The sequence below is a fragment of the Netta rufina genome, assembly GCF_964035555.1.
Source record: "Netta rufina genome assembly, chromosome: 6".
NCBI classification, from domain to species: Eukaryota; Metazoa; Chordata; class Aves; order Anseriformes; family Anatidae; genus Netta; species Netta rufina.
Window position 1 is genome coordinate 12,150,109 of NC_140129.1, and position 25,068 is coordinate 12,175,176.

Consider the following 25,068-nt stretch of genomic DNA (forward strand, 5'->3'; position numbering starts at 1 on the left):
CCACTGCTCTGAGTGGCTTCAAGGAACTTCACAGATAAGGTATCTAAAGACTCATTTGAAATGACTCATGCTTGCCTATTTATAAAACAAAAGGGAGTCTCCAATTAAAAACAAAACCAAAACAAAACAAGAAGCCCTTGGCAGCCCATGAGCTCATTCCAGCTGTAGCAAGGCAAAGGAGAACATGCAGGGGGTGCAGGGGACTACGACAGAGAGCTTGGGGCAGCTGCGGCCACCACACCCTTACCTTGCCACTGTGGTGCTTGTGGGACTTGGAGTGCTTCTTCTTGTGCTTCTTATGGTGCTTCTTGTGGCAGCCAGGGTGGGCTGGTGGGCACCCCGGTACCCCTGGTGGGGGATGCTCATGGTGGTGGTGTCCCGGTGAGTGGTGGCCTGGTGGGTGGTGGCCCGGTGGGTGATGTCCCGGCGGGTGGTGGCCCGGCGGGTGGTGGCCAGGTGGTGGGGGGACACAGGGGAAGGCAGCTGGGTGTCCTGGCTGACAGGCCCCGGGGACGCTGGGGGGCACTGCCGGGTAGCCAGGATAGGGCCCAGATGAGTTGCAGGACCCTGGGTATGGGTATGTCGGAGGGGCAGATGGGCAGATCTGCACCGGCGGAGGTGGCGCTCCTAGGAGGAAGAGGGGGACTGTAAGTGAGCAGAGCCTGGAGAGGCAATGTAGGGAGCTGGGGTACCTGTGCACCCCAGGGACCCCACCAGGTCTACCCCCTCTTCTCAAACGATGCCCCACTCCCCTTTGATGCACAGGCAGTCCTTTGGGGTGCCTGTGGTGGCTGCACTGAGCACCTCCCCAAGCCCCGGTGACTGTACAATACCCAGGGGCAGCCGGCCCCAGCCCCACGGACACTCACCTTGGTTGGGGTTCCACATCCTTCACTGGCTCCGAGCTGCAAAGGAAAGGACAGGCACAGTCAGCACTCCCCAGCAGTACACGGCCACGGTGTGAGGCTTCCCCTGGGGCCACCCTGGAGGGGACAGGGGGCATCCTGTCCTCCCCAGGGATCCTGAGAGTGGCTGCCACCACCGCCACCACCACCACTCCCAGCATACGATTTTCATCACGAATAGAAAAAAATGCACCAACTCCAGCCCAACACAACTCTCCCATGTGTCCCGGAGCAAGCCAAACCCATGCACCCAGCAGGAGCATAAGGGGTTGGGGACACCGTGTCCTGGCCCTGCACCAGCTCTGGTGCCCCCCAGTGCATCCCAGCCCCACCAGTGGGGACTGCCTCTGCTCACCCGCCGTGCAGAACAGAGCCCTCTGTAAGCACCACAGCCCCGACTGCTCTCCTCAGCGTGGCTCTCCTGAGGCAGTGAAGCCAGCCCGTGGGCACCCCTTAAATACAAAATACAGGGCCCTGCCCAGCCGGGGTGACACCAGAGAGCAGCGAAACCCGCAGTCACCATGGGCACGGGGAGACGTCAGCGCGCCGCTCCCACCCAGCACAAAGGTCCTGCAGGGCTGGAGAAAACACGGGAGGGAGGGTGCTGGCGTCAGGTGATGGGTGAGTCAGGCGTCCCTGCCTTGAACCCTGGCGCAGTGCCCCCAGCATGGGTAACGTGCCCGGGGGACAGTGTGGGGATCACGTCCCCACTGGGGCTGCTGTAGGGCTCAGGGCCCTGCCAATGACCACTGGGAAAAGGGGGCTGGGGGTGAACAGGTTGAGCTCAGGGTGCTGTGACAGCCTGACATCTGCCACCAGACCCAGCCCTTCCTCTCCGGGGAGCTGTGCAGAGGGGGTAGAGCTCCCCCAGTGCCACCCAGTGCCATGCCCGCTGCCTCCCAGTGCTGCCCCGTGCTTGGCAGGGCTCCCTCCCTGCCATGCACCAGGCTCATCACGCGCCGCCGGGATGCTGCATCGCTAGGGACACGGCCCTGGTGCCCATCCCTGCCCTAGCCCAGCGTCAGGAGGGTGTCTCAGGGTGATTCTGGGCACAGAGACATGCAGGCAGGTGAGGGCCCACACCTGCAGCACCACAGGGCCCAGCTTTGGTCGAAGAAGGTCCAGCGCAGGCAGGGGACATAACACTGGGACTGGTCTGAGCGGAGCAGCTCCCCTGGGGCGGGTGTCGAAGGAGCCCAGGCAGCAATGAGTGTGTTTCCCAGCTGTATTTGTGTATCCCCCCCACCCCGTGCATCTCCCGGCCCAGCCCTCAGCGCCTCTCAGGCCACCCGCTTCTCCAGCAGTGCCAGCACGAGTGCCAAGCCTTGCTTCGCCTCCTCCAGCAGCCCGGAGACCTTCTGCGACATCTGCAGGGGAAGAAGACGGATCATTTCCAGACAGAAGGACTGACAAGGCCCCCACTGCCCACCCTCCAAGCTCTGCCACGTCTCAGTGCCCATCCTGGCGCTGAGGTGTCCTTGTGCCCACAGCCCCTCCACACGGGGTCCTGGGGGCCACATCTCCCGCTCTGTCCAGCCTCATCCCCACCTCCAGGGCAGGCGCACACTTCCAGCCCCTGCTTACCGCAAGCTTGAACTTCTCATCCGTTATGTCTTTGAGGTTGATCATGACATTGAAATAGGCTCCAAACACAGCAGCTTCCAACATTTTGGCTCCCACCTATGAAAAGAGGCTTCTGGAAAGCTCTCCTCCTGGACCAGCTGTACTTCATGGTCTGGCAGCAGGGCAGACCCTCGCGTTACAGTTTGGATCTCTGCTGCCATGACAGCTGCCCTGGCCTGCAATGGGAAGCAGCACCTTCCCACCACGTTCAGGACATGGCTTTGCTGTGGGAAACATTTCACGACCTTGCCACAGATGTGAAGTCAGGCAAGGGCTGGTGGAGATCAGCTTTCCTTCCTGAGAGGCTCACAAGCTGCCAGAAATTGAATAGGTAAAAAGCAGTGGCCAGTTTGGGAAGCAATGCTGGCTAGATGTATCCCCTGCACAGGTCAAACTGTGGTGGAAAATCTGGTGTGGACAGGCAGTGAGCTCTGAAGCCCCAGCCAGGACAGTGTGTGAACCCTGCGGCCACAGAAGGTCCTAAGCATGGGGCTGTACCTGGATGTCAGATTTGCAGGCCAGGTTGCAATGCTGTGCCAGCTCCTTCAGTGGGGGCCAGAGCCTGTTCACCTTCTCTGCCAGGGTGAAGGGCACTTTCACAGCTGTCTTCAGCCCCTGCTGCATGGCAGCGCCACGCCTGGGATAGAGGATAGCCCTAGGTGAGCACTGGGACGAGCCCAGGCTAGGCCTGCTCATGCAAAAGCTGGGGTGCAAGCTGGTGTGCAAGCTCCCACCACCACCACAAGCCCTCACCAGTCTGAGGGCTCACCTTTCCCTCTCTTCAGGGGTGTTTTTTGGCAGCTTCATGGCTTCCTGCAGGCAAGGAAAAGGAAGTTTGGTGGACTGGGGTGCTCTGAGATCCCGTGTGTCTTCCACCAGGGGCCACAGCAGAACCAGTAGCTCCCTCATTTGTACTCAGGCTCCCTTCCCAGGTGATGCCCCTTCCCCTAGTCCTGCTCCAAAGGGCACCAGGGTGCGGTGCTGCTGGCAAGCCCCCCTGTTGCCCACGGCAGGGCTGCTCTTGGTGAGACCTCACCATGTAGCTGCTGAAGGCCTGGGAGTCGGCGTCCACCATTGCCACCAGCTCGTCCATGGCCTGGTGGAAGGGAGGGATCAGCTTCCTCATGATGGGATCCAGCTCCTCGAACTGCCGCTTGCCATAGCTCATCAGCCCCACCATGCAGCCCAGGGCTGCTCCCTGTGAGGGCACAGTGCTGAGTTCTCCAGCATGGTACAGCCACTGCACCAGCTCTCCTCACTGAGGAGCCCCCCGGGTGCCTGGAGAAGTACCCAGGAGGGCAGGGAGGGACCCCCTTGGGGAGAAACCCCCCTGTGGGCAGGCCACGTACCAGAGCAGCCGCAGCTGCAGCCACCGAGCCTCCTCCTGGTGCTGCTGTCCTCCCGCCGACTGCTCGCACGAAGGCTCCCAGCGGCTTTGCCACCAGCCCCTTGTCCTCCTCTCCTGCCTGCACCAGGTACCTGTGGCACACCGTGGGTCAGACCACCCCTGTGCTGGCAGCCACCACCACCCAACCCCTCCTCATCCCTCTCCGCTGGGTTTTCATCTACCCCTTGGCCCACAGGTGATTGGGAAGGGGGGACAGCGCTCTGCTGGGAGTCCCAGAAAATCAGCAGGAGAAGGAGCCAGGTAGCCTCCTGGTGATGGCAGGGGTTGCTCTGCATGAGAGGAGCATCTCACTGCAAGCAGCATTTGATGGGATAGAAATGCACCCAGATGCTGGCTTGGGCTCTGAAGCCATATCCCAGGGCAAGGGGACAAGGACTTATAAGCGCACGCCCTGACTTCCAAGTGGGTTTCACTTTCCCAAATCAATCTCAGCGCAAGAGGCTTGCAGCAGGATCCCCCGGGCTGGGCAGAGATGGGGACAGTGAGGAGCAGCAGGAAGGGCCCCTACTCGATGACGCGCTCCCGGGGGTTGAACGGAGACAGGGAGTCCAGGCCCAGCCGGCTGACCACCTGCAAGGAGCAGCACCACCGTGTCAGCCCCAGCTGGCTCCGTGCGCCCCGCCAGCACCTCCCGCTGCATCCTCTTGCATCCTCACACCCTGATTTTAATTAACTTTGAGTGGTCTGGCCCTGGGAAAGGGCTGCAGGGGTGACCACCTGAGGCGAGGAAAGCTGGTGCCACACGTAGCTCCCACCCCCAAGGTAGGGGTGGTGTGTGGCCGCCCACGGGTGCCTGAAACTGCACCGATAAATGTTTAGCTCACTCTTATCTAGCACATTCCTGATAGGGTGGTAAAGTCCCTCCCCACTCCCTTCCTTGCTGGAGCTGAAAAGCAGAACCTGCCTCCTTGTTTCCAGCTTATACCGGAGCTGGGACAGTGCCCTTGAGCTGTGGGGAGGTGTCCTTTCCCTCACAGCCTCTGTGCAGGCAGACTGGGCAGCTGCTGCCTGTAATTTGTCCTCCTCAGATGGGGTCTCTGTTCCCCTGAGCATCCTCAGGACTGTAAGCCAGTTTGTCCCAGTCACTATCCCCTCACAGATTTCTAGGCACCATCCCTCAAGCCAGGTGTTACAGGTCACCCAACATGCCTGTGGCTTGTCCTGGTCCCAAGTCCCTGCTCAGCAGCATTTTTGGAATCTGGGGGGTCTTACTTGTACCCCGCCCTTGTCTCAGCGTTGGGAAGACCCACTTTACCAGCTTGATCTTGTGTTCCTCCTCCAGGATGAAGAGTTTTTCCTTCTTGATGTAAAACTCTGCTGCGTCGAGCATGGCCTTCTTTGGGACAAGCCCTACCAGCTGGGACCCCACCACAGGGAGATTCAACGCCTGCAAAGGACATCAGAAACAGGAGAAAAAGGACATCAGATCCAGGAGAAAAAGGCCCCAGAGCTGCCTTTCCTGCCTCCGCTGCCACCCCAGCCTGGTGGCTCCTATCCCTTCCCAGGACCTGGGGGGCTCATGGAGAGCCTCCAATGTGGCTCCTGCCGTGTGGAGATAAGCCAGAAGCTGAGGTTAGCAACAAGTTGCTGAGCTTTCGGAGTGTACATGTGGGTCAGGTCTCTGCCCAGCTTGGATGAGCTGAGTATAAGAGAAAGCAGAGCCCAGCTGTGGGCTGAGCACTTGGAGGGAGAGCACCGTGCACTACCCACCTCTGCGTCACGGCAGACCTCCTCGTAGACAGCGTGGAGTGGCGTAGCCTCAAAGTCCAGCAGGTTGGTGGAAACCTGGGCTATGTTCTCCTCCTCCAAATACCAGCCGATGCCCTGCACCTTCTTCAAGCGTCCAGGCTGCGGAGAACCCCTGTGGTCAAGGTGGCAGCCCAGCCCAGGAGAAGCGGGGTCAGCGGGCAGCACGGGGGTACCTGGCTGGAGCCGCGGCCCTGCTCGCGGATGTTGAGGGCGATGCGGTGTGCCAGCTCCTTGGTGCACAGCAGGTTGATGTTGTACGCGATGAGGAAGGTCCGGGCCCCTGTCACTGTGGCCCCCCACCGGGGGACAAAGGTTGGGGGCCCGAAATCGGGAGCCCACTCGGGTTTCTTGAGCTGGGGAGGGAGGAGAGCACGTGGGTGCTGGTGGGCAGCATGAGCTGCCCTCCTGGAGGTGGCTCCTCCCAAACAATCACCCAAGAAAGGAGGCTCACTCCCCCTGGCACCAAGGTTTTGGAGCAAGGCTCACATCTCCCGTCCCACAAAGCCAGGCTCACCTTCTCGGGGAGTGCCTCGTACTCCCCGGCACGGATGGCAGGTAGGGTTCTCCTGCTCTCCTCTCGGGCCGCCTCTCCGTACAGGTACACTGCAAGGCAGGGTGGTGGTGAACAAGTTGTCCACCAGGGTCTGAATTTGCCTACTGGGGGGCAGGCCCCCTTCTGCCTGTGGCGAAGCTTTTGTAAAAGAAGCGCTGGGGGTATGCAGGGGGACAGGGGCCCAGCTGGGCAGCCCAGCTCTCACTCACCAGGCACCCCCAGCTCTTCCGACAAGCGCTGCCCGAAGACGTGAGCACAAGCAACGCACTCCTCCATGCTGACATTCATCACTGGCACAAAGGGGCAGACGTCCAGGGCCCCCATGCGAGGATGTTCACCTAGGGCCGGGGCAGAAATCAGGACGGGAGCCCAGAAGGGCAAGCAGACAAGGAGGGATGAGGGCCCTTTCCCTGCTGCTTTTGCAGTCTGAGCACTGTCACGGCAAGGAAAGTGCAGTTTGCAGCAGCAATGCCTGCTCCAGCCTAGGGACAGGACAGATGCAGCCCCTCTGGATCGGGAGGATGAGCAAGAGCTCGGTGTGGTCTCACCAGCATCCCTCCTACAGTGCTGGAAACACTCTGTGCTTGCCCTTTGGCAGCACTTTGGTGCCTGCTCTTCCTTCCAGCTGAGGCAGGGGCTCTGCCCAGGCTGGGAGCAGAGGGTTGCTCACCCGTGTGCTGGCTCATGTCGATGAGCTGCCCGGCCACGCGGGCTGCGCTCAGCGCCCCTTCAACGACAGCTTCGGGGGTCCCCACGAAGGTGTAGACGGTACGGTTGGTGGAGGCACCAGCGTCCACATCCAGCAGCACGCAGCCAGGTGTCCGGGAGATGGCCTGCCCCAGTGCCTCGATCACCTGCCAACGGGGGCAAGCTGGCTGGGCTGGCGAGGCTCCCACTGCAGCCCCGGCAGCTGTGCAAGGTGAGGATGCCTTTTCTCAGGTGTCTCCACCCTGCTCCCACCGGTGCAGGGGATGCACCTATCATCAGGCTCATCAGGAAGGAGGTGAGGATGCAGGACCTAGGGGTATGAGAATCCAGATCCCAGCCAGGGGATCTGGGACTCTGAGACAGCCCCCAGGTAGCCCCAAGCCCTGGGAGAGCTGCTGTGTGATAGAGAGCTCCATCACAAGTTGCTGTCCCTGAGGACACTGTCCCCTGCAAGCTTCAAAACAGATTTGGCTCCACAAAGCCCGTTCCCCAGGGGAAGCAGCAGTTTTTCAGCAATTTTAGGTCTGCTGACCTGCACCACTGTCAGGGGCAAAGTGCAGCCTGAAGCGGGTGCCCAGCACAGGCAACATTGACCTGGCTGGCGTGTTTGATTTCAGCTGGCCCAGAAATAATGGAAAAGTACCAGAGAAGTACAGGAGTACTGGAAAACTATAAGCCAGGCTGCAAATCACGGGGCAAAACCCATTGCAGGACATATGGGAGCCCAGCTGCCCACCACCCACCACTGCCCACCCCTCGACCCTCACCTCCTTATTGCACCCCTCCGAGAAGTTGGGGACACACTCCACCATCTTGGCCATGGTCCTCGGCTCTGCCCGAACCCCGTGGCCCCAGGCTTGGCTCCTCAAGCTGCGTGGGTTTTTCTGGCTGTTCCAGTCCTGCTGGGAAGCAGCAGCGTTCCCAGCACCCAGCCGGTTGCCTCTTGCCCAGCACCAGGGTTTCTCATTAACTGCATTGATCTGCAGCCAGCAGACAGAAAGGGTATTGGATCAGCAGCACGGGGGGGCTAGGACTGAAGTGCCCTTGTGGGGCTTGAGCAGCACGTCCTCAGCAAGCTCCAACAGAAATGACCCGTCAGTGCCCACTAATGACTAGGACAAGGTGGCACAATGTGAAGAAAAGCAAAAGTTCCCCGCTCCACCCATCCCCAGGGGCTGCCCCACAGGACTGCCCCTGGTACAGGCAGATCAGCAGCAGGCCAGTGGCGCCTGCAGGGCTGAGACCACAAGGGATGGGGACACGAAGGACAGGAGCACAAAGGCACAAACGGGACAAACAGTACCCAGCACTGGTGGGGGGCTGCTGCTCCCATGGTGAAACCAGTGTGAACCCCCACCCACAAGCTGATGGTAGTATCAGTCACTGTGAGCAGGATTCACACCTGCACACCCTATAGGATTTCGAGCCCACTCCTTCACCCCTCAACCCTCATCTGTGCCACAGGCACCTTCAGCCCACGGCGTATTAGAAAGAACACCTTTGCTGTGCGGGTGATGGAGCACTGGGACAGATGCCTTCAAGGGTGGTGGAATTTCCCTCTTTGGAAATCCTCAAAAGGTGCTGGGACGTGGTACTGGGCAACCTAATGCAGCTGTCCCTGCTGGGATCCCCCGGCAGTGCCGAGGAGGTGTGGGGCAGCGAGAGTGGGGGTGCAAAGGGGTGCTGCACCCCGGCTCGTTGGTCTAGGGGTATGATTCTCGCTTTGGGTGCGAGAGGTCCCGGGTTCAACTCCCGGACGAGCCCCATCTTTTCTGGCTCCCTGGCCCAGAGAGCATGGGGGGACAACCTTGGATTGCACTGGGGAGCAGGGCCAGGGCAGTGTCCGCTGTGAGGGGAGAGCGTTTGGTTTTGGGGTATGTGTGCGTGTCCAGGGGGAGGAGGGCTGTTGAGAGCATGTTGAGTAGGCAGGGGTGAGTGTGTGGTGCTGCAGGTGTGCTTTGTGAGGCAGGTGTGTTGTGGAAGAGCAGGGGAAGTGTGTTGATGTGTTGGTGAGTGGTGTGGTCTGAGGAGGAGGAGGCAGGAGGAAGGCTTTGTTAAAAGCAGAGCCCCCCAGGAAGGCCCCCATGAGTGTGGGGATGTAGCTCAGCGGTAGAGCGCTTGCTTTGCATGCAAGAGGCCCTGGGTTCAAGCCCCAGCATCTCCATGCTTTTCCTCCCCACGCAGGACAGGACAGGGCAGGGCAGCCCTTGGGGGCTGCAGGGCCTGGGGCTGTCACAGGGCAACAAACAAGTGGGGCAAATGCTGGAGCTGGAGCTGCCCCAGCAGGTGTGAGAGCTGTGGGGCACGAGGGCAGAGGGTGCAGAGGGCCCCATCAGCGCGGCTCGTTGGTCTAGGGGTATGATTCTCGCTTCGGGTGCGAGAGGTCCCGGGTTCAACTCCCGGACGAGCCCCCATTTTGGGATGAGCCCAGCTGCTGCGGGCAGGGGGCAGACACAGGGGGGCAGACACTCTGGGCCCTTGTCCCCCCAGGCGGTGCTGCAGGAGCAGGGGGGCATTCCCCTGGCATCCCCCAGCAGCCTGCAAGCAGCACCCCATGCTGGGGTCAGAGGCTTTGTGGGGCAGCACAGCCGCCTTTGGCCAGGCTCAGCCGCTGCCAGGCAGTGGCCAGCTGCTGCTGCCAGGGCCTGGGCCCCCTGGTGGGCACTGGGCAGGGGATGTAGCTCAGTGGGAGAGCGCTTGCTTCGCATGTAAGAGGCCCTGGGTTCAAGCCCCAGCATCTCCAGCCTTTTCCTGCCTCACAGCCCGTGCCTGGGGAAATGCCTGGGCAGTGGATGATGCCCACCAGGAGCTCGTCTTCCTTCTGCCCTCTGCAGGCATCCCCAGAGCCCCTCTCCCCCTGCTTCTGGCTCCCTGATGGCTGCGGCACTCGCCTTGCCCAGCTCCTGGCTCTGCCCTGTGGGTCCCTGCTCTGCTGTCCCTGTCCCAGTGCAGCCCTGGCTGTGCCCTGTTCCCTTTTGTCCCCGTGGCACAGGGCAGCACTGGTCTGTGATGCGGGGTGGGGAGGGAGGCAGCAGGGGGCTGTGCCCGATGTGTCAGGGCTGTGGGGCAGCAGGGCTTTTCTGTGTCCCTCCAGGATGTGTCTGCAGGCCAGCGGTGCCCAAAAGAGGGGCTCGTCCGGGAGTTGAACCCGGGACCTCTCGCACCCTAAGCGAGAATCATACCCCTAGACCAACGAGCCACGCTGTGCAGCTGCCCAGGCCCCCTCCCTGGGCCACCCTGGCAGTGCTGGGGCAGTGCCGCCACTGGCCCCTGCTGGCCTCAGGCCCTGCCAGCAGCACCCAGGTGCAGAGCGGGCCCAGGGCTGGCGCTGGCGCTGCCCCAGCCTGCCCAGCAGGAATGGGGGCCGCGGGGGCACCAGGGGCTGCCTGGGGATGCCCCTCACAGACCACGGGGCACAGGCAGCCCCAGCCGGGGGCTGTGATGGCCGAGGGGTGAAGGCGTTGGACTCGAAATCCAATAGGGTTTCCCTGCGCAGGTTCGAATCCTGCTCACAGCGACAGCTTTTAGCCCTGCTCTGGGGCTGCAGGGGGCACGCTGAGCCCACACAGGGCTCTTGGCTGCCCAGGGCAGCCCCCTCCCTGTGCTGGGCCTGCCAGGCTGTGCGCTGTATGGGGCCGAGGCGGGGCAGGGGTTTTGCTGGGGGCCAGCTGTACGCCCAAGCTCATTGGTCTAGGGGTATGGTTCTTGCTTAGGATGTGGCAGAACCGGGATTCAGCTCTGGACCAGCCCCTCTTTTGGGCATCATTGGTCTGCAAACAGCCCTTATCCGTGGCATGGAAGGGGGCCCTGATGTCCCACAGCTGCCCGCCACACCTCGCTGCCTCTTGCCAGCACCCACCTTCCCTCTTCAGCTATGTATCTGGGCTGTGGCTTGGCCACAAAAAAAGCATGGAGATGCTGGGGGTTGAACCCAGGGCCTCCTGCATGCAAAGCAGGCGCTCTCCCGCTGAGCTACATCCCCTGCACAGGGGACTCTGCCTGGGGGGTCTCTGCTGGTACCTACAGACCAGCTGCCCCTATGGATGATGCACAGGGGGCACTTGGTGGCTGTGCCCACTTCCCTGCATTGGCCGCACAGCCCAGGCACGCCAAAAAGGACCCCCGTGTGCTAGGCTCTGATAGGGACAAAAGACAACACCATACAGGAGGATGGTTCTTCGATAGGGTGCAACAGCTCCTGGATGAAGCTCACCTTTTGGGCACTGCTGGCCTGCAAACAGATCCTCGTGGGACACGGCACAGACGGAGCCCTGCTGCCCCACAGCCCTGACACCTCAGGCACAGCCCCCTGATGCCTCCCTCCCCACCCCGCAGCACAGACCCGTGCTGCCCTGTGCCACAGGGACAAAAGGGACAGGGCACAGCCAGCACTGTAATGGGACAGGGACAGCAGGCTGCGGGCTGTGAGGCAGGAAAAGGCTGGAGATGCTGGGGCTTGAACCCAGGGCCTCTTACATGCGAAGCAAGCGCTCTCCCACTGAGCTACATCCCCTGCCCAGTGCCCACCAGGGGGACCAGGCCCTGGCAGCAGCAGCTGGACGCTACCTGCTGCACTGGCAGCGGCTGAGCCTGGCCAAAGGCGGCTGTGCTGCCCCACACAGCCTCCGGCCCCAGCATAGGGTGCTGCTTGCAGGCTGCTGCGGGATGCCAGGGGAATGCCCCCCTGCTCCTGCAGCACCGCCTGGGGGGACAAGGGCCCAGAGTGTCTGCCCCCCTGTGTCTGCCCCCTGCCCGCAGCAGCTGGGCTCATCCCAAAATGGGGGCTCGTCCGGGAGTTGAACCCGGGACCTCTCGCACCCGAAGCGAGAATCATACCCCTAGACCAACGAGCCGCGCTGATGGGGCCCTCTGCACCCTCTGCCCTCGTGCCCCACAGCTCTCACACCTGCTGGGGCAGCTCCAGCTCCAGCATTTGCCCCACGTGCTTGTTGCCCTGTGACAGCCCCAGGCCCTGCAGCCCCCAAGGGCTGCCCTGCCCTGTCCTGTCCTGCGTGGGGAGGAAAAGCATGGAGATGCTGGGGCTTGAACCCAGGGCCTCTTGCATGCAAAGCAAGCGCTCTACCGCTGAGCTACATCCCCACACTCATGGGGGCCTTCCTGGGGGGCTCTGCTTTTAACAAAGCCTTCCTCCTGCCTCCTCCTCCTCAGACCACACCACTCACCAACACATCAACACACTTCCCCTGCTCTTCCACAACACACCTGCCTCACAAAGCACACCTGCAGCACCACACACTCACCCCTGCCTACTCAACATGCTCTCAACAGCCCTCCTCCCCCTGGACACACACACATACCCCAAAACCAAACGCTCTCCCCTCACAGCAGACACTGCCCTGGCCCTGCTCCCCAGTGCAATCCAAGGTTGTCCCCCCATGCTCTCTGGTCCAGGGAGCCAGAAAAGATGGGGCTCGTCCGGGAGTTGAACCCGGGACCTCTCGCACCCAAAGCGAGAATCATACCCCTAGACCAACGAGCCGGGGTGCAGCACCCCTTTGCACCCCCACTCTTGCTGCCCCACACCTGTGGGCAACCTGTTCCAGAGCTCTGAAATGAAGAATCTACCCCAACAGTGAAGAATTACCTCCTAATATCTAGTTTAAATCTATCCTCTTTTAGTTTTAGACCATAACCCCTTGTCGTATCATTGTCTACCCGAGTAAAGAGCCCTTCTCCATTCTTTTTATAAGACCCCTTTAAGTATTGAAAGGCTGCAATGAAGTCTCTGTGGAGCCTTCTCTTCTCCAGGCTGAACATCCCCAGCTCTCTCAGCCTTTCTTCATAGGAGAGGTGCTCCAGCCTCATCTTTGTATCCCTCCATTGCATTTGCTCTAACAGGTCCATGTCTTTCTTGTGCTGTTAGCCTTGTTGGCAGCAAAGGACACAATGCTGACTTATGTTCACTTTGGTGTCCCCCAGGCCTCCAGGTCCATTTCTGCAAGGCTGCCTTTCAGCTGTGTGGCCACCAGCAAGTCCTGGTGCCTGGGGTTGTTCTTCCTCAGGTACAGGACTCTGCACTTCTCCGTGTTGAGCTTTATGAGGTTCCTGTCAGCCCAGTTCTCCAGCCAGGGAATGCTGGAGGTGGAACCCAGGGCCTCCCGCATGCACAGCAAGTGCTCTGCCCATGAGCTGCAAGCCCTTCATGCTGGTAGTGATGGGGCACCTGTGGTTTGAGAAAGTCTCCTAGCCCACTTCTTTCTCCCCCTGCTGGCTCCTGCCAAAGCTCCCTCTGCCCTACCCAAGGGCTCTTCTTTCCCCAGCACAGTCCCAGGGGGTTGGGGCTCACACACTGGGTCACTCCCATCTGCAGGCCTGTTGGTGCCCCCAGCAGCTCTTTCATCCAGATGTGGCCACCTCCAGCCCTGGTGCACAGCCCCAGGCCCCACAGCGGGCAGCACCGGGGTGCTCTCGGGGGCACCACAGCTGTGGGGTAGAGCCCAGGCAGGCTGCAGCCCCCAGCACACAGTGCCCAGCACCATGGCCCTCTCGTTGCATGGCTGTGCCCCCATCACAGGCAGAGTCTGGGGTTGGGTGGGTGTGTGTGCCAAATGTGGGTATTTGTTGGGTAGGGGAAGCGGGAGATGCTGCATGTGGAGGCAGACTCCTGCCCCTACACAAATGAGGCAGGTTGTTGCCTGTCTTGCATCGCCAGGCTGTGCTGCAGACATAGTGGGGTGTGTGGGGGTGCCTTTTGTCCCCATCAGAGCCTAGCACACGGGGGTCCTTTTTGGCGTGCCTGGGCTGTGCGGCCAATGCAGGGAAGTGGGCACAGCCACCAAGTGCCCCCTGTGCATCATCCATAGGGGCAGCTGGTCTGTAGGTACCAGCAGAGACCCCCCCAGGCAGAGTCCCCTGTGCAGGGGATGTAGCTCAGCGGGAGAGCGCCTGCTTTGCATGCAGGAGGCCCTGGGTTCAACCCCCAGCATCTCCATGCTTTTTTTGTGGCCAAGCCACAGCCCAGATACATAGCTGAAGAGGGAAGGTGGGTGCTGGCAAGAGGCAGCGAGGTGTGGCGGGCAGCTGTGGGACATCAGGGCCCCCTTCCATGCCACGGATAAGGGCTGTTTGCAGACCAATGATGCCCAAAAGAGGGGCTTGTCCAGAGCTGAATCCCGGTTCTGCTACATCCTAAGCAAGAACCATACCCCTAGACCAACGAGCCTTGGTGTGCAGCTGGCCCCCAGCAAAACCCCTGGCCTGCCTTGGCCTCATACAGTGCACAGGGAAGGGGCTGCCCTGGGCAGCCAAGAGCCCTGTGTGGGCTCAGCGTGCCCCCTGCAGCCCCAGAGCAGGGCTAAAAGCTGTCGCTGTGAGCAGGATTCGAACCTGCGCAGGGAAACCCTATTGGATTTCGAGTCCAACGCCTTCACCCCTCGGCCATCACAGCCCCCGGCTGGGGCTGCCTGTGCCCCGTGGTCTGTGAGGGGCATCCCCAGGCAGCCCCTGGTGCCCCCCCGGCCCCCATTCCTGCTGGGCAGGCTGGGGCAGCGCCAGCGCCAGCCCTGGGCCTGCTCTGCACCTGGGTGCTGGTGACAGGGCCTGAGGCCAGCAGGGGCCAGTGGCGGCGCTGCCCCAGCACTGCCAGGGTGGCCCAGGGAGGGTGCATGGGGAGCTGCACAGTGCGGCTCGTTGGTCTAGGGGTATGATTCTCGCTTAGGGTGCGAGAGGTCCCGGGTTCAACTCCCGGACGAGCCCCTCTTTTGGGCACCGCTGGCCTGCAGACACATCCTGGAGGGACACAGAAAAGCCCTGCTGCCCCACAGCCCTGACACATCGGGCACAGCCCCCTGCTGCCTCCCTCCCCACCCCGCATCACAGACCAGTGCTGCCCTGTGCCACGGGGACAAAAGGGAACAGGGCACAGCCAGGGCTACACTGGGACAGGGACAGCAGAGCGGGGACCCACAGGGCAGAGCCAGGAGCTGGGCAAGGCGAGTGCCGCAGCCATCGGGGAGCCAGAAGCAGGGGGAGAGGGGCTCTGGGGATGCCTGCAGAGGGCAGAAGGAAGACGAGCTCCTGGTGGGCATCATCCACTGCCCAGGCATTTCCCCAGGCATGGGCTGTGAGGCAGGAAAAGGCTGGAGATGCTGGGGCTTGAACCCAGGGCCTCTTACATGCGAAGCAAGCGCTCTCCCACTGAGCTACATCCCCTGCCCAGTGCCCACCAGGGGGACCAGGCCCTGGCAGCAGCAGCTGGCCACTACCTGCTGCACTGGCAGCGGCTGAGCCTGGCCAAAGGCGGCTGTGCTGCCCCACAAAGCCTCCGGCCCCAGCATAGGGTGCTGCTTGCAGGCTGCTGGGGGATGCCAGGGCCCCCCTGCTCCTGCAGCACCGCCTGGGGGGACAAGGGCCCAGAGCCAGCCCCCCTGCGTCTGCCCCCTGCCCGCAGCAGCTGGGCTCGTCCCAAAAGGGGGGCTCGTCCGGGAGTTGAACCCGGGACCTCTCGCACCCGAAGCGAGAATCATACCCCTAGACCAACGAGCCTCGCTGATGGGGCCCTCTGCACCCTCTGCCCTCGTGCCCCACAGCTCTCACGCCTGCTGGGGCAGCTCCAGCTCCAGTGTTTGCCCCGCTGCTGCTGCTACGCATGGGGCCAGGCCAGGAGCTTCCTTCTCGAGGGGACCTCCTGTGCCAGCCATGTAGCCCCCAAGGGCTGCCCTGCCCTGCCTTGGGTAGGGAGGAAAAACATGGAGATGCTGGGGCTTGAACCCAGGGCCTCTTGCATGCAAAGCAAGCGCTCTACCGCTGAGCTACATCCCCACACTCCTGGGGGTCTTTCTGGGGGGCTCTGCTTTTAACAAAGCCTTCCTCCTGCCTCCTCCTCCTCAGACCACACCACTCACCAACACATCAGCACAGCTCCCCTGCTCTTCCACAACACACCTGCCTCACAAATCACACCTGCAGCACCACACACTCACCCCTGACTACTCAACATGCTCTCAACAGCCCTCCTCCCCCTGGACACACACACACACCCCAAAACCAAACGCTCTCCCCTCACAGCAGACACTGCCCTGGCCCTGCTCCCCAGTGCAATCCAAGATCGTTCCCCCATGCTCTCTGGGACATGGATCCAGAAAAGATGGGGCTCGTCCGGGAGTTGAACCCGGGACCTCTCGCACCCAAAGCGAGAATCATACCCCTAGACCAACGAGCCGGGGTGCAGCACCCCTTTGCACCCCCACTCTCGCTGCCCCACACCTCCTCGGCACTGCTGGGGGCGCCTCACACTGCCTTTTGCCCCTGCAGAAGTACCAAGTTCCCTGTAGTGCAAGGGACCTCTGCACATCACCTGGACGAAGCCTCCTCTCAGGCAGGGACACCCACATGAGGTTGCCCAGGACCACGTCCATTGCCCACTGCCCAATTCGGTTGTGCCTCTGAGGCAAAATAACGATATGGCACTGTAGGCTGTGCTGGCGTGATAGTCCACTCCTGGGGCTCATTTTAACCCCTGGGAGCTGAAGTTAGGTCAAGAGGACGGAACAGCCCCAGCTGCCCTGTAGATTATAGGGCCGTGGGCAGGTGCAGGCAGGGTGTGCTTCTCACCCATGATTACCAGGCTGCAAAACATCCCCACGGCAGCCTGGCTCCATCAACACCACAGAAGGAGTGCAAGCAAGAGCAACCTTACCCTCAATAAGCAGATCAATGTCTTCTTCTCTGGGAACTGCACAGACACCTGATTCTCAGTAAACATGAATCAACAGTCTTGGAATATTTGACTTAATAATTAGTGAGCTTGAAACTGTCATCCCAGGCTATTTCACTCCAGGATGCTCTAAACACTTTGGAGCTGGGCTGTGCTTCCACTGCACAGCACATTGTATCCTGGTTTCCCCACTCCTGGGGGGATAAACTCAGAGGAGGGTCTGTGGGGCAGCTGGGTGCGGTGTCTGGTGCTGGTTTGGGCTCGGGATGCAGCACGGCGCTGGCAGGGGGAACAGGGCTGCTGGCTCACCAGGGTGCGAGCCGTGAGAGCTCCATTCCCACGGGTGGCACCAGAAGGACCAGACCGGGATGCCCGTGCCTTTTGATTTGTGTGCTTCTTCCCCTGTGACTCAGGTGTGTGGTGGCCTGTGATTACCTTGCTCTATGGGATTTTCAGCCCTGAGGAAGAACCGCAGCCCTCACCGAGGAGTCCCCCAGGGCTGGAGTCATCGCCAGTCTGGCTCCCCGGGCCAGCACAGGGCCCCTGCCCCGCGGTTGGTCCATGGGTGCAGTGGTGGGTGCCCGGGGCAGGGTGTGATCTCAGCAGTGCCCTCTCCTGCCTCTTATCCCTACCACGCGACCTCTCTCTCTCCTTCCTGAACCCTAACAGGAGGCACCCACTGTGCCACGGTGGGAAATCACAAGGCGAGGCACAGGGTGAGACCCGGCGGGTGAGGAAGGAGGTTTTATTGACAAATAAATCCCACTGTCAGCTGCCACACCTGCAGGCTCCCAGCTCCAGGGTCCCCATCTCTACCCAGCTGACTCCAGGCGTGTGTCCCCAAGCACTCTGTTCAGAAGTCCTTTGCCCCAGCGAAGATTGGGAAGCTGCCTGTTGAGACCACCTTACACCCTATCACTGGCCCCAGGCCACCTGGGACTTTCACTCCTGACAGTCCCATTCACTCACCACTTGCACCAGTCTCCCCTTTTCCATGATAACTCTGTTTCTCCACTTGCTGCAGCCCAAGATACGACTTCATCCATCCTCTCTCTCTTCTTCTTCCCCAGGGGCCAGGCACCCACCACTGCACTTGCAAAGACCTGCAGGCTTTCCTTCTGTAGGAGATGCTTGCTGGCTGCTTCTGTCAGCTTCCCCAAGCAGAGAAATGTAGAAAAAAAAAATGAAATAAAAAATGAGGGAGCCCATTTGCCAAGTGTAGGGGTGTATGCTGGGGTGTCCTTGTGGATCTAACCAACTCCAAAGAGGAGATCAGCACTCCCATGGACGTGATCTCATCATAAAAGGGAGTTGCCACCACCACTGTCCCAGGCCAGGGTGCTTTGGCTGCTCACTCATACACTGTAATTTTTACTGATGCACTTGTGTTTGCCAAAGCAAGGGAGAGAAGAAAGAAAATGAAGGGAAATGGGAGTCTCCAGGAAGCAATGACTGCTGCAGGAGGATGATCCTGTGTGATGGCAGTGAGGAGGTTTGTACCAAGGACAGGAGCAGGTGAGGGAAGATGGTGGGAGAGCAGAAGTCATGAAACTCGAGAGGTTTGGGTCTGGGCTCTGCTCCAGGCTTCTCTGAGAACTGCTGCTGTTGCTGCTGTTGAAAGCCATGAGTGAGCGATGCTGGGACCAAACCCCAGGACCCAGCTATTTCCCTCGCCGTGCGTCCTTCCACCTGCTAAGCTTTATTTTTCACCCCAGTCTTGGTATGTAGCTCCCAGTTTCTCACCAGGGCCCTTGGCTGTGCCGTCTTTGTGGGAAGCTTTATTTTAGGGCCTGATTAGCAGGTCTGTGGGGTCCTGCCTGGGGCAAGCACTGGCTGTGCAGTGATACGTGGCGGAGTGAATTCAGGGCAGCTCAAGTCAGGAGTCCCAGCACCCAGAGAGACAGGGTGGCAGGTCCCTTGGGATGGGGATCCCTGCAGTGCCTCAGGTCCTCCCTTCCCTGGCTCTGTCTGCACGAAGGGCATCGCAATTTTCAAGTCAAATTAAGGACCTGTGTGGATTTCAGTCTCCTTTGAGTCACTGTCTCTTCAGAATAAATAAATAAATAAATAAATAAATAAATAAATAAATAAATAAATAGATCTCTATGATCTCACCAGAGGAGTCATTGTGAAAAGCTGTAGCAAAATGTCATTATTATTTTTCCCTGCTCCCTTCTGGACTTTTCTATGCATCAGATTGGTGGAAGAAAGTTGCACAAGCCCCAGATGCCTACAACTTATTTAATGAGGCCTTTTCTAGAAATCCAATGCTTTTCTTTGTTGCAGCACTCAGGAGAATTTTACACCCCCTGACAATGGAACAATTTCTGCAGTTGGGATAAAAGTATCGGAACAGTCCTTGGAGCAGAGATGTGAAACCCACACCTCTCTTCTCCTGGTGCTCTGACTGCTGAGCAAGTGCCATGCAAATTATTTCCAAATTAAGAGCACTTCTGTGAAGATCTGAGCCAGAAAACCAGTTGAGCTTGGTAAAAGAGTTTTGAGGACCAACATGCTTTCAAGCTCAGCATAATCCCTCATTGCTAAAACACTCATAAACTCTATGCAAATTTTCACACTAACAAAATGTTCAAGGAATGAAAGAAGATTTAGACAATGCCCATGGAGGGCTTAGTCGCACTCTTATTCCTCCTTTCATTAGCTAAAAATGTTCTGCCTGATGTTATATGACACATGAAAAAGAGGCTTACTCAGTGCCTGGCATATTTTTCTAGAGATGCCTCCATCTGCACACAGTTTGCATCGCAGACACCCTTCTTCCTCTTATGGAGAGGTGCTAACATGGATTTGGGCTTCAGCAAAGTTCCTGCCCCATCCAGGGTTGGTATGGCATTCCCTAACTCATCATGTGGAGCTAGCACCAGAACCACGGGGTATTTAGGACACGTTACTCCTGTGGTTGTGAGGCAAATGCTGCAGTCAACGCCTGTACAAGTGCATGTCTATGTGTACATGTAGCAGCAAAGAACAAAGTGTTTTCTGCTACTACCTTCTGCAAATGCACCAGCCACATTCAGACATACCTCACAGCTCGCTAGCACCTGTGCTGTCTAGGTTTAAGTCATTGCATACTCATTTATATAAGGCCCCATGCATCCTCCATAAAACAAAAAAATAAATGAATAAAAAGAAACTGCTGCAAAAACAGGGAAAATGCCATTTTGAAACATCCAATCTCCATGTTGCCACCTCCTTGAGGTAACAGGCAATGAGACCGTTGCATGTCTCCCTACGCAGACACTTGCTCTGGGGCAGCAATAAAAAAGTCTTCATGCTGAGAAGTCTGCCTTTGGGCCGGACACAGCAAGCCACATGGCTCTGTGAGCAGTGTGGGGCTGAGCAGCAGAAATTCCCATTTCAGACCCAAAAAAAAAGAACCTCCACACAGCAACAGGTTGCCTCCAGAGCACATCACCACTTCAGACCAGAGGCAAAAGGAACACCAGAAGACTCAGGCTGTGATGTAGCATGTCTTTAATGAGAAAAAGAAATAGAATAAACAAGTTGAGACTATGAGAAGCGCATTTCCAGTGCTCACTAAAGGAATGGACAAACCAACGTGGTGCTGCCCCCGCAGCCCGTGGCAATCACCTTCTGTCTGCAGCCAGCTAAAAGCGTTTTCCCCCAGCTAATAGCAAATGCTGTGTAGCACCGCAGGTTGTGACACCTACGTGGAAACATACAGTGAGGCATAGCAAGAGAAAGGCGTACAGAGGCGCGATCTTGAGTGGCGCGTGCTCGCAGCTCCCTTCCTGCTGCGGGAGCTGTGGATGCCCTCCACAGCCTGGAAACACACGGGCATCTCCTTAGTCCTCTTCCCCAGCCTTCTTCCAGTGCTTCGCTGTTTCTTCCCTGTGCCCTGCTGGCATCGGTGGGACGAGGTGACAGGCAAGGACACCCTACAGCCCACCACCGAGGCACAGCAGTCCCGCCTTCCCCAGCCCCCGGGCGCCGCTGGAGGCCACCGGCACCCCGCAGCACCGGAGGTAGCTCCCAACCGCTGCCGACGCCGTGGAGCCCACCACCGTGTTCTGCGGGTAGGAGCTGAGGATGGGCCCGGGCAGGGTCACTACCACGGTGGGAGGCTGGATGACGGTGGTGGAGTCCCCGCAGCGCCGGTAGCAGGGCTCATTGCAACTGGTGGCCAGTGGCCTGGGGCCGCAGGAGGAGGGCAGGCACAGGTCGTAGCAGGACATCGCCGGGTGAGGACGGACACCTGGAAGGCAGAGCAGGACGTAAGCGTGAGGCAGAGACCATAGCCATCCCTGTGGAGCCCTAATTCTATGGCTCTGGCAGCCAGAAGAAAAGAGGAGTAGCCAGAGGGTGCACTGGGATAATTCAGTGTGGGTTAGATGGTCTGCCCTGGAAGGCGGTTCTGGAGAGCTGACAGAAAGCCTTTCCCAAGCAAAATCCTCGCTGAAATGCATCTGGTTGTTGTAAAAAATAAATTAAAATAAAATAAATAAAATAAATAAACCAATCAATCAATATATACTTTTTTTTTTTTTTTTTTTTAAGTAATCCATGCAGGTTGCACCTGGCTGTATGGTTACAGACTCTTGAGGTAGGAACCCAGTACCCCCTGCATCCCACACCCCCTTGCACCTGGAGCCCTGACTCCTCATTTTGCGACAGAAATAAACCCTTCTGGGGGCCTCTGGAGGCAGAAGACAGGCAAAAAACCTCGACCCCTTATGGAGGAGCAGGCAGAAGACATCGGTGAAAGCAACAGCTCGGGCAGAAGCCAAGGAGCCAGAGCCCGCCTTGACTTACCTGGGTGGCAGAGGCGGCAGCAGCTGGGAAGAGGGTGGCAGGGCCAGGTTCCGTGTGGGATTTTATAGGGTGCCCTGTCCCTCCGGGGAGCCAGCGCATTCCTTCTGTGTGAAACTCTCCGGCAACCAGCAGTTTTCTCCTGGAAAGCTCCCTCAGCTGATTAAACAGTTTCCTCTTTCATCCGTCATGTTTTGCTTCCATTTAGTACTGAGTAAGATTGAAATGATTCGAGCTACAGGCAGTAATTATCTTACCTCCTAAGGCCAAAGTACATTTTAGGTCTTATGCTACAAGGCAGGAGAGCATTTCAGCAGAATTTAGGGCAGGCGCATCCCCGGTTCATCTCCCCTCCCTTCCCACCGTCCCCTCAGCACAACCACAAATCACTGGGGAAGCCAGCTCCCAAGTGCACCTGAGGTGAGCTGGTGAGTAAGGGGGTTTAGGCTGAGCATGAGAATCGTTTATCTGTGCATAAACCCAGCAAAAGCAGCCAGGCACCTGCGCTGCCTCAGCCCCACATGGTCCCATTATGAAAATCAGGGATGCTGGAAGTGTGAAGGGCAGTGAGGGACCTTGCACAGCTTGGAGAAAAATGCATGAAGTGTTGTGTGGTGCTGCAGAAGGCACCAGGCAGCCCTCCTCCTTCCCCAGCTGCCCAGGCAGTACAGACAGGGACATGACTAAGGGCAAGCCCAGGTAGCTGAGCTAGGGTGGCATGGCCAAATTTTTATGCTTTTGGATTCGCTTAGAGGATTTTGCATGTTGTTATCCCCATGCATGGTGTTCAAATTCTGCTTGGAAAATACAGCACATTATGAAAGCAAACTAATCAAAGACACAGAAAGATGTTAAAAAAGACTCCAGAGTCCATCCCTGAAGGTGACGCACACCGTAAGTAGCTAATTTTGCTCACTGAGCTGAATTTGGAGGCCAAGAGCTTTCCCAGCCAGGTCTTTGGATATGCTAAGAGCAGTGAGCCAGAAGTTCACGGCTCTTCTTCCTTGTGATGGAGCAACATCATCAAGACATTCTAATTACAGGTGTGACACCGGATTGCTCTGCTGGAATCCTGCTAGCTGCTACAGAGCTGAGGAGTCGCAGAAGTCCCAACCTGCATTTAGACGTGAATCAGCACCATGTTGGTGAGAGGGAGCCGCTGACGTGGTACTGAGCAGGGGAATGAGCCATCAGGCTCCAGGGGCAAGGAAAGTTTGAAGGTTTTTCATTTCGTGCCAGCAGAGCCTAGATGAAGGTATAAACTATGGCGGTACTGGGGCACATGTACAATGCATGTGTGGAGCCAGGGATTCTCAGTAAGGCTGTTAAAGACATGCCTTGTAGGGGTTTTCAGGGTCGCTTTAGTTACTGGGATGACTTGGCCTTGCATGGAGCCAGGCTTTATAGCACTGAGTTATCCCTAGTGACTCCTTCCTGCCCTGCCTGCCAGGGCAAAAAATGCTTTTCAGAGGTGATGGAGTCAAGCCCAGCTCATTTTAACCTCACTCTGGAAGGGAAAACAGAAAATCAGCTTTTCTGAGGTGCGGAGGAAGACACATGCTTCAGTCAGCAGTAGTCCTGCAGCCTGCTGGAGTAAGGGAGGGGGCTGAAGGCTCGTCACAACTTCCTGAAGGGCCATCTGGGGAGCAGAAAAGGATGACGCTTTATTTTAAGCTTTTCCTTTTTGCCTTTTTGCAATGACAAAATGATGCCACAGGTGCACCTTGGACCCACAGGCTAAGACTTAAACCCTTCTTTTGCCAGGCAGGATTTCTTCTTCACTAACCATTTTCTACCCCTTTCTTCCGTGCTTCTATGATCCTTGGGAGAATGACCTTCCTGAAGGACTCCCTGGCTTCCAAACAGAGGCTTAAAAAAAAAAAAAAAAGTCCTTTGCCTGGAGATGGGAACAGGGAAAACAAAAGGCACATGTTGGGAAGCTAAAATAATCAGATTTGTGTAATGAGAGAGATTAAAACAAAGGAAAACCATAGGGGAAAGAGCTCTTCCTGAGAATGCAGGTATCTGGGAGAAAGGCAGGACTGGTTTTACTAACCCCTATTCACTTCAGGAAATGAGCAATTTCTGCCTGAGACATGACTTTCTCTGGGAAAACCACAAAACCAAGAAAATATCACCAGAGCAAACATGTCAGGCCCATTTTTTTTTAACTTTTGCAATGGATCTGGGATGCGTGCACATTTCAGCCCTGTTTCTTCTTGCAGGTAAGAACACGGGGAGAAAAATGGATCAGGACCAGTATTCACTGTGATTCCCTTTCCATCCCCAAGCCCCAGGGGCACTTTGCAACTCTGATTCACTGCTCTGCATCTTGGTTTCCAGCAACCTCGTCTCTCTCTAGACGTCTGTGATGCCAGAGGAAGCATCCCCTGCCCCAGGACCTCCTGAGAGCCAAGGTGGAAACCCTAATGGTGGTTGTATTCCCCTAAGCGTCTCCTGTGGAGGCTGCTGGACTTTGCACAAGTTCCCTACAGAGCTGGTGGACAGGGACAACCAGCCCCCACAGCCCCACCACAGGACAAGCCCAGGGTTGTGGGGACACAGACAGCAGGAGCCCTGTCCCTGCGTGCAGCCCTGGGAGTGCAGCCTCGCCGGTGCCACCAGGCAGAGCAGGCCCCGGGGCTGGGGGAGGTCTGGTTTCACAGATCCTCTAATTGCCAGGTCCATGTCACTGAGGCTGGCACGTCCCCCCAGCAGGCCCTGTCACCAGGTGCCTGGGCAGGGACAGGCCTGCTTCTCTGGGGCTGTAGCACGCGTCCACTCCTTGTCCCCAGGACACTCCTCCTGGGGCAGCCTGGCTGGCCCTGGCAGAGCTGGACAAGCGCCACGGTGCCCGGCAGCAGTGGGCGAGGACAGGGTGGGCACCCATCCCCACTGTGGCTGTGGACAGGCTGCTGGGGCAAGCAGCTCCCTGCTGGCCACCAGGGCATCCCTGCAGGCCCTGGCAGGAAGAGTGGCCCAGGGGAAGGCCAAAAACCTGCACAGGACCTGCAGTATGGGTGTCCCTCCCTCGCCCCCAAGGTGTCCCTGTGTGGCTTTTCCACGTCCTTGTCAACACAAAAAAAAAAAAGGTCAGGTCAGGGAAGACACCTGCAAGGCTGGCAAAACATGTTTCCCTGGCTGTGGCAAAGTGCAGGCATGCCTTGAGAAATGCAGTGCTTCCCTTCCTGCAAGACCTCTGGGATTTGTGAAGAAAAAAAAAAAGGGGGAAGGGGAAGGGGAAGGGGAAGGGAGGAGAGGAGAGCAGAGCAGAGCAGAGCAGAGCAGGAAAAAGAGCTCTCCCAGCAGCTATTTCTATGTTTTTTCCATCCTCTTGATCTTGCAGTGTCTCACCCTTGCTCTTCCCTGGCCTCCCCAGTGAGCACAATTTCAAACACAGGAGGGAGCTGCCACCACGCAGCAGCCATGCCCTCCTCAGGAAAGCACCTCGCGGAGGTGGCGATGGCTCATGAAAGCCCAGCTTTACTCAGGGCACCATGGGGATGCCCAGGGTTTCCGTGTGAGATGAGGAAAGACCCAGGGTGTGCCCACGTCCCTCCCCAGCCAGTGCTGCCAGTTCCTTTCCATCCCCAGGGAGGCTGCCCATGGCCAGGCACTTCGCCACCACCAGGAGAAGGGGCACAGGGGGCACCCA

At 58.4% G+C, this 25,068-nt stretch overlaps 2 protein-coding genes across 2 annotated transcripts; both read right to left on the minus strand.

Annotated features, from left to right (window-relative positions):
• Window positions 1-2,185: 2,185 nt before the first annotated feature.
• Window positions 2,186-7,767, minus strand: FTCD (formimidoyltransferase cyclodeaminase; the record flags this gene model as incomplete). Its single annotated transcript, XM_084288808.1, has 14 exons — window positions 2,186-2,272; window positions 2,490-2,585; window positions 3,027-3,165; window positions 3,298-3,341; window positions 3,565-3,726; window positions 3,878-4,007; window positions 4,445-4,506; window positions 5,192-5,323; window positions 5,647-5,784; window positions 5,859-6,038; window positions 6,200-6,288; window positions 6,448-6,576; window positions 6,909-7,092; window positions 7,714-7,767. 14 exons carry the CDS (start codon window positions 7,765-7,767, stop codon window positions 2,186-2,188), a joined length of 1,626 nt encoding a protein of 541 aa, XP_084144934.1.
• Window positions 7,768-20,542: 12,775 nt separating this feature from the next.
• LOC311211098 (feather beta keratin-like) lies at window positions 20,543-20,839 on the minus strand (the record flags this gene model as incomplete). Its single annotated transcript, XM_084289616.1, has 1 exon — window positions 20,543-20,839. One exon carries the CDS (start codon window positions 20,837-20,839, stop codon window positions 20,543-20,545), a length of 297 nt encoding a protein of 98 aa, XP_084145742.1.
• Between the last annotated feature and the right edge of the window lie 4,229 nt (window positions 20,840-25,068).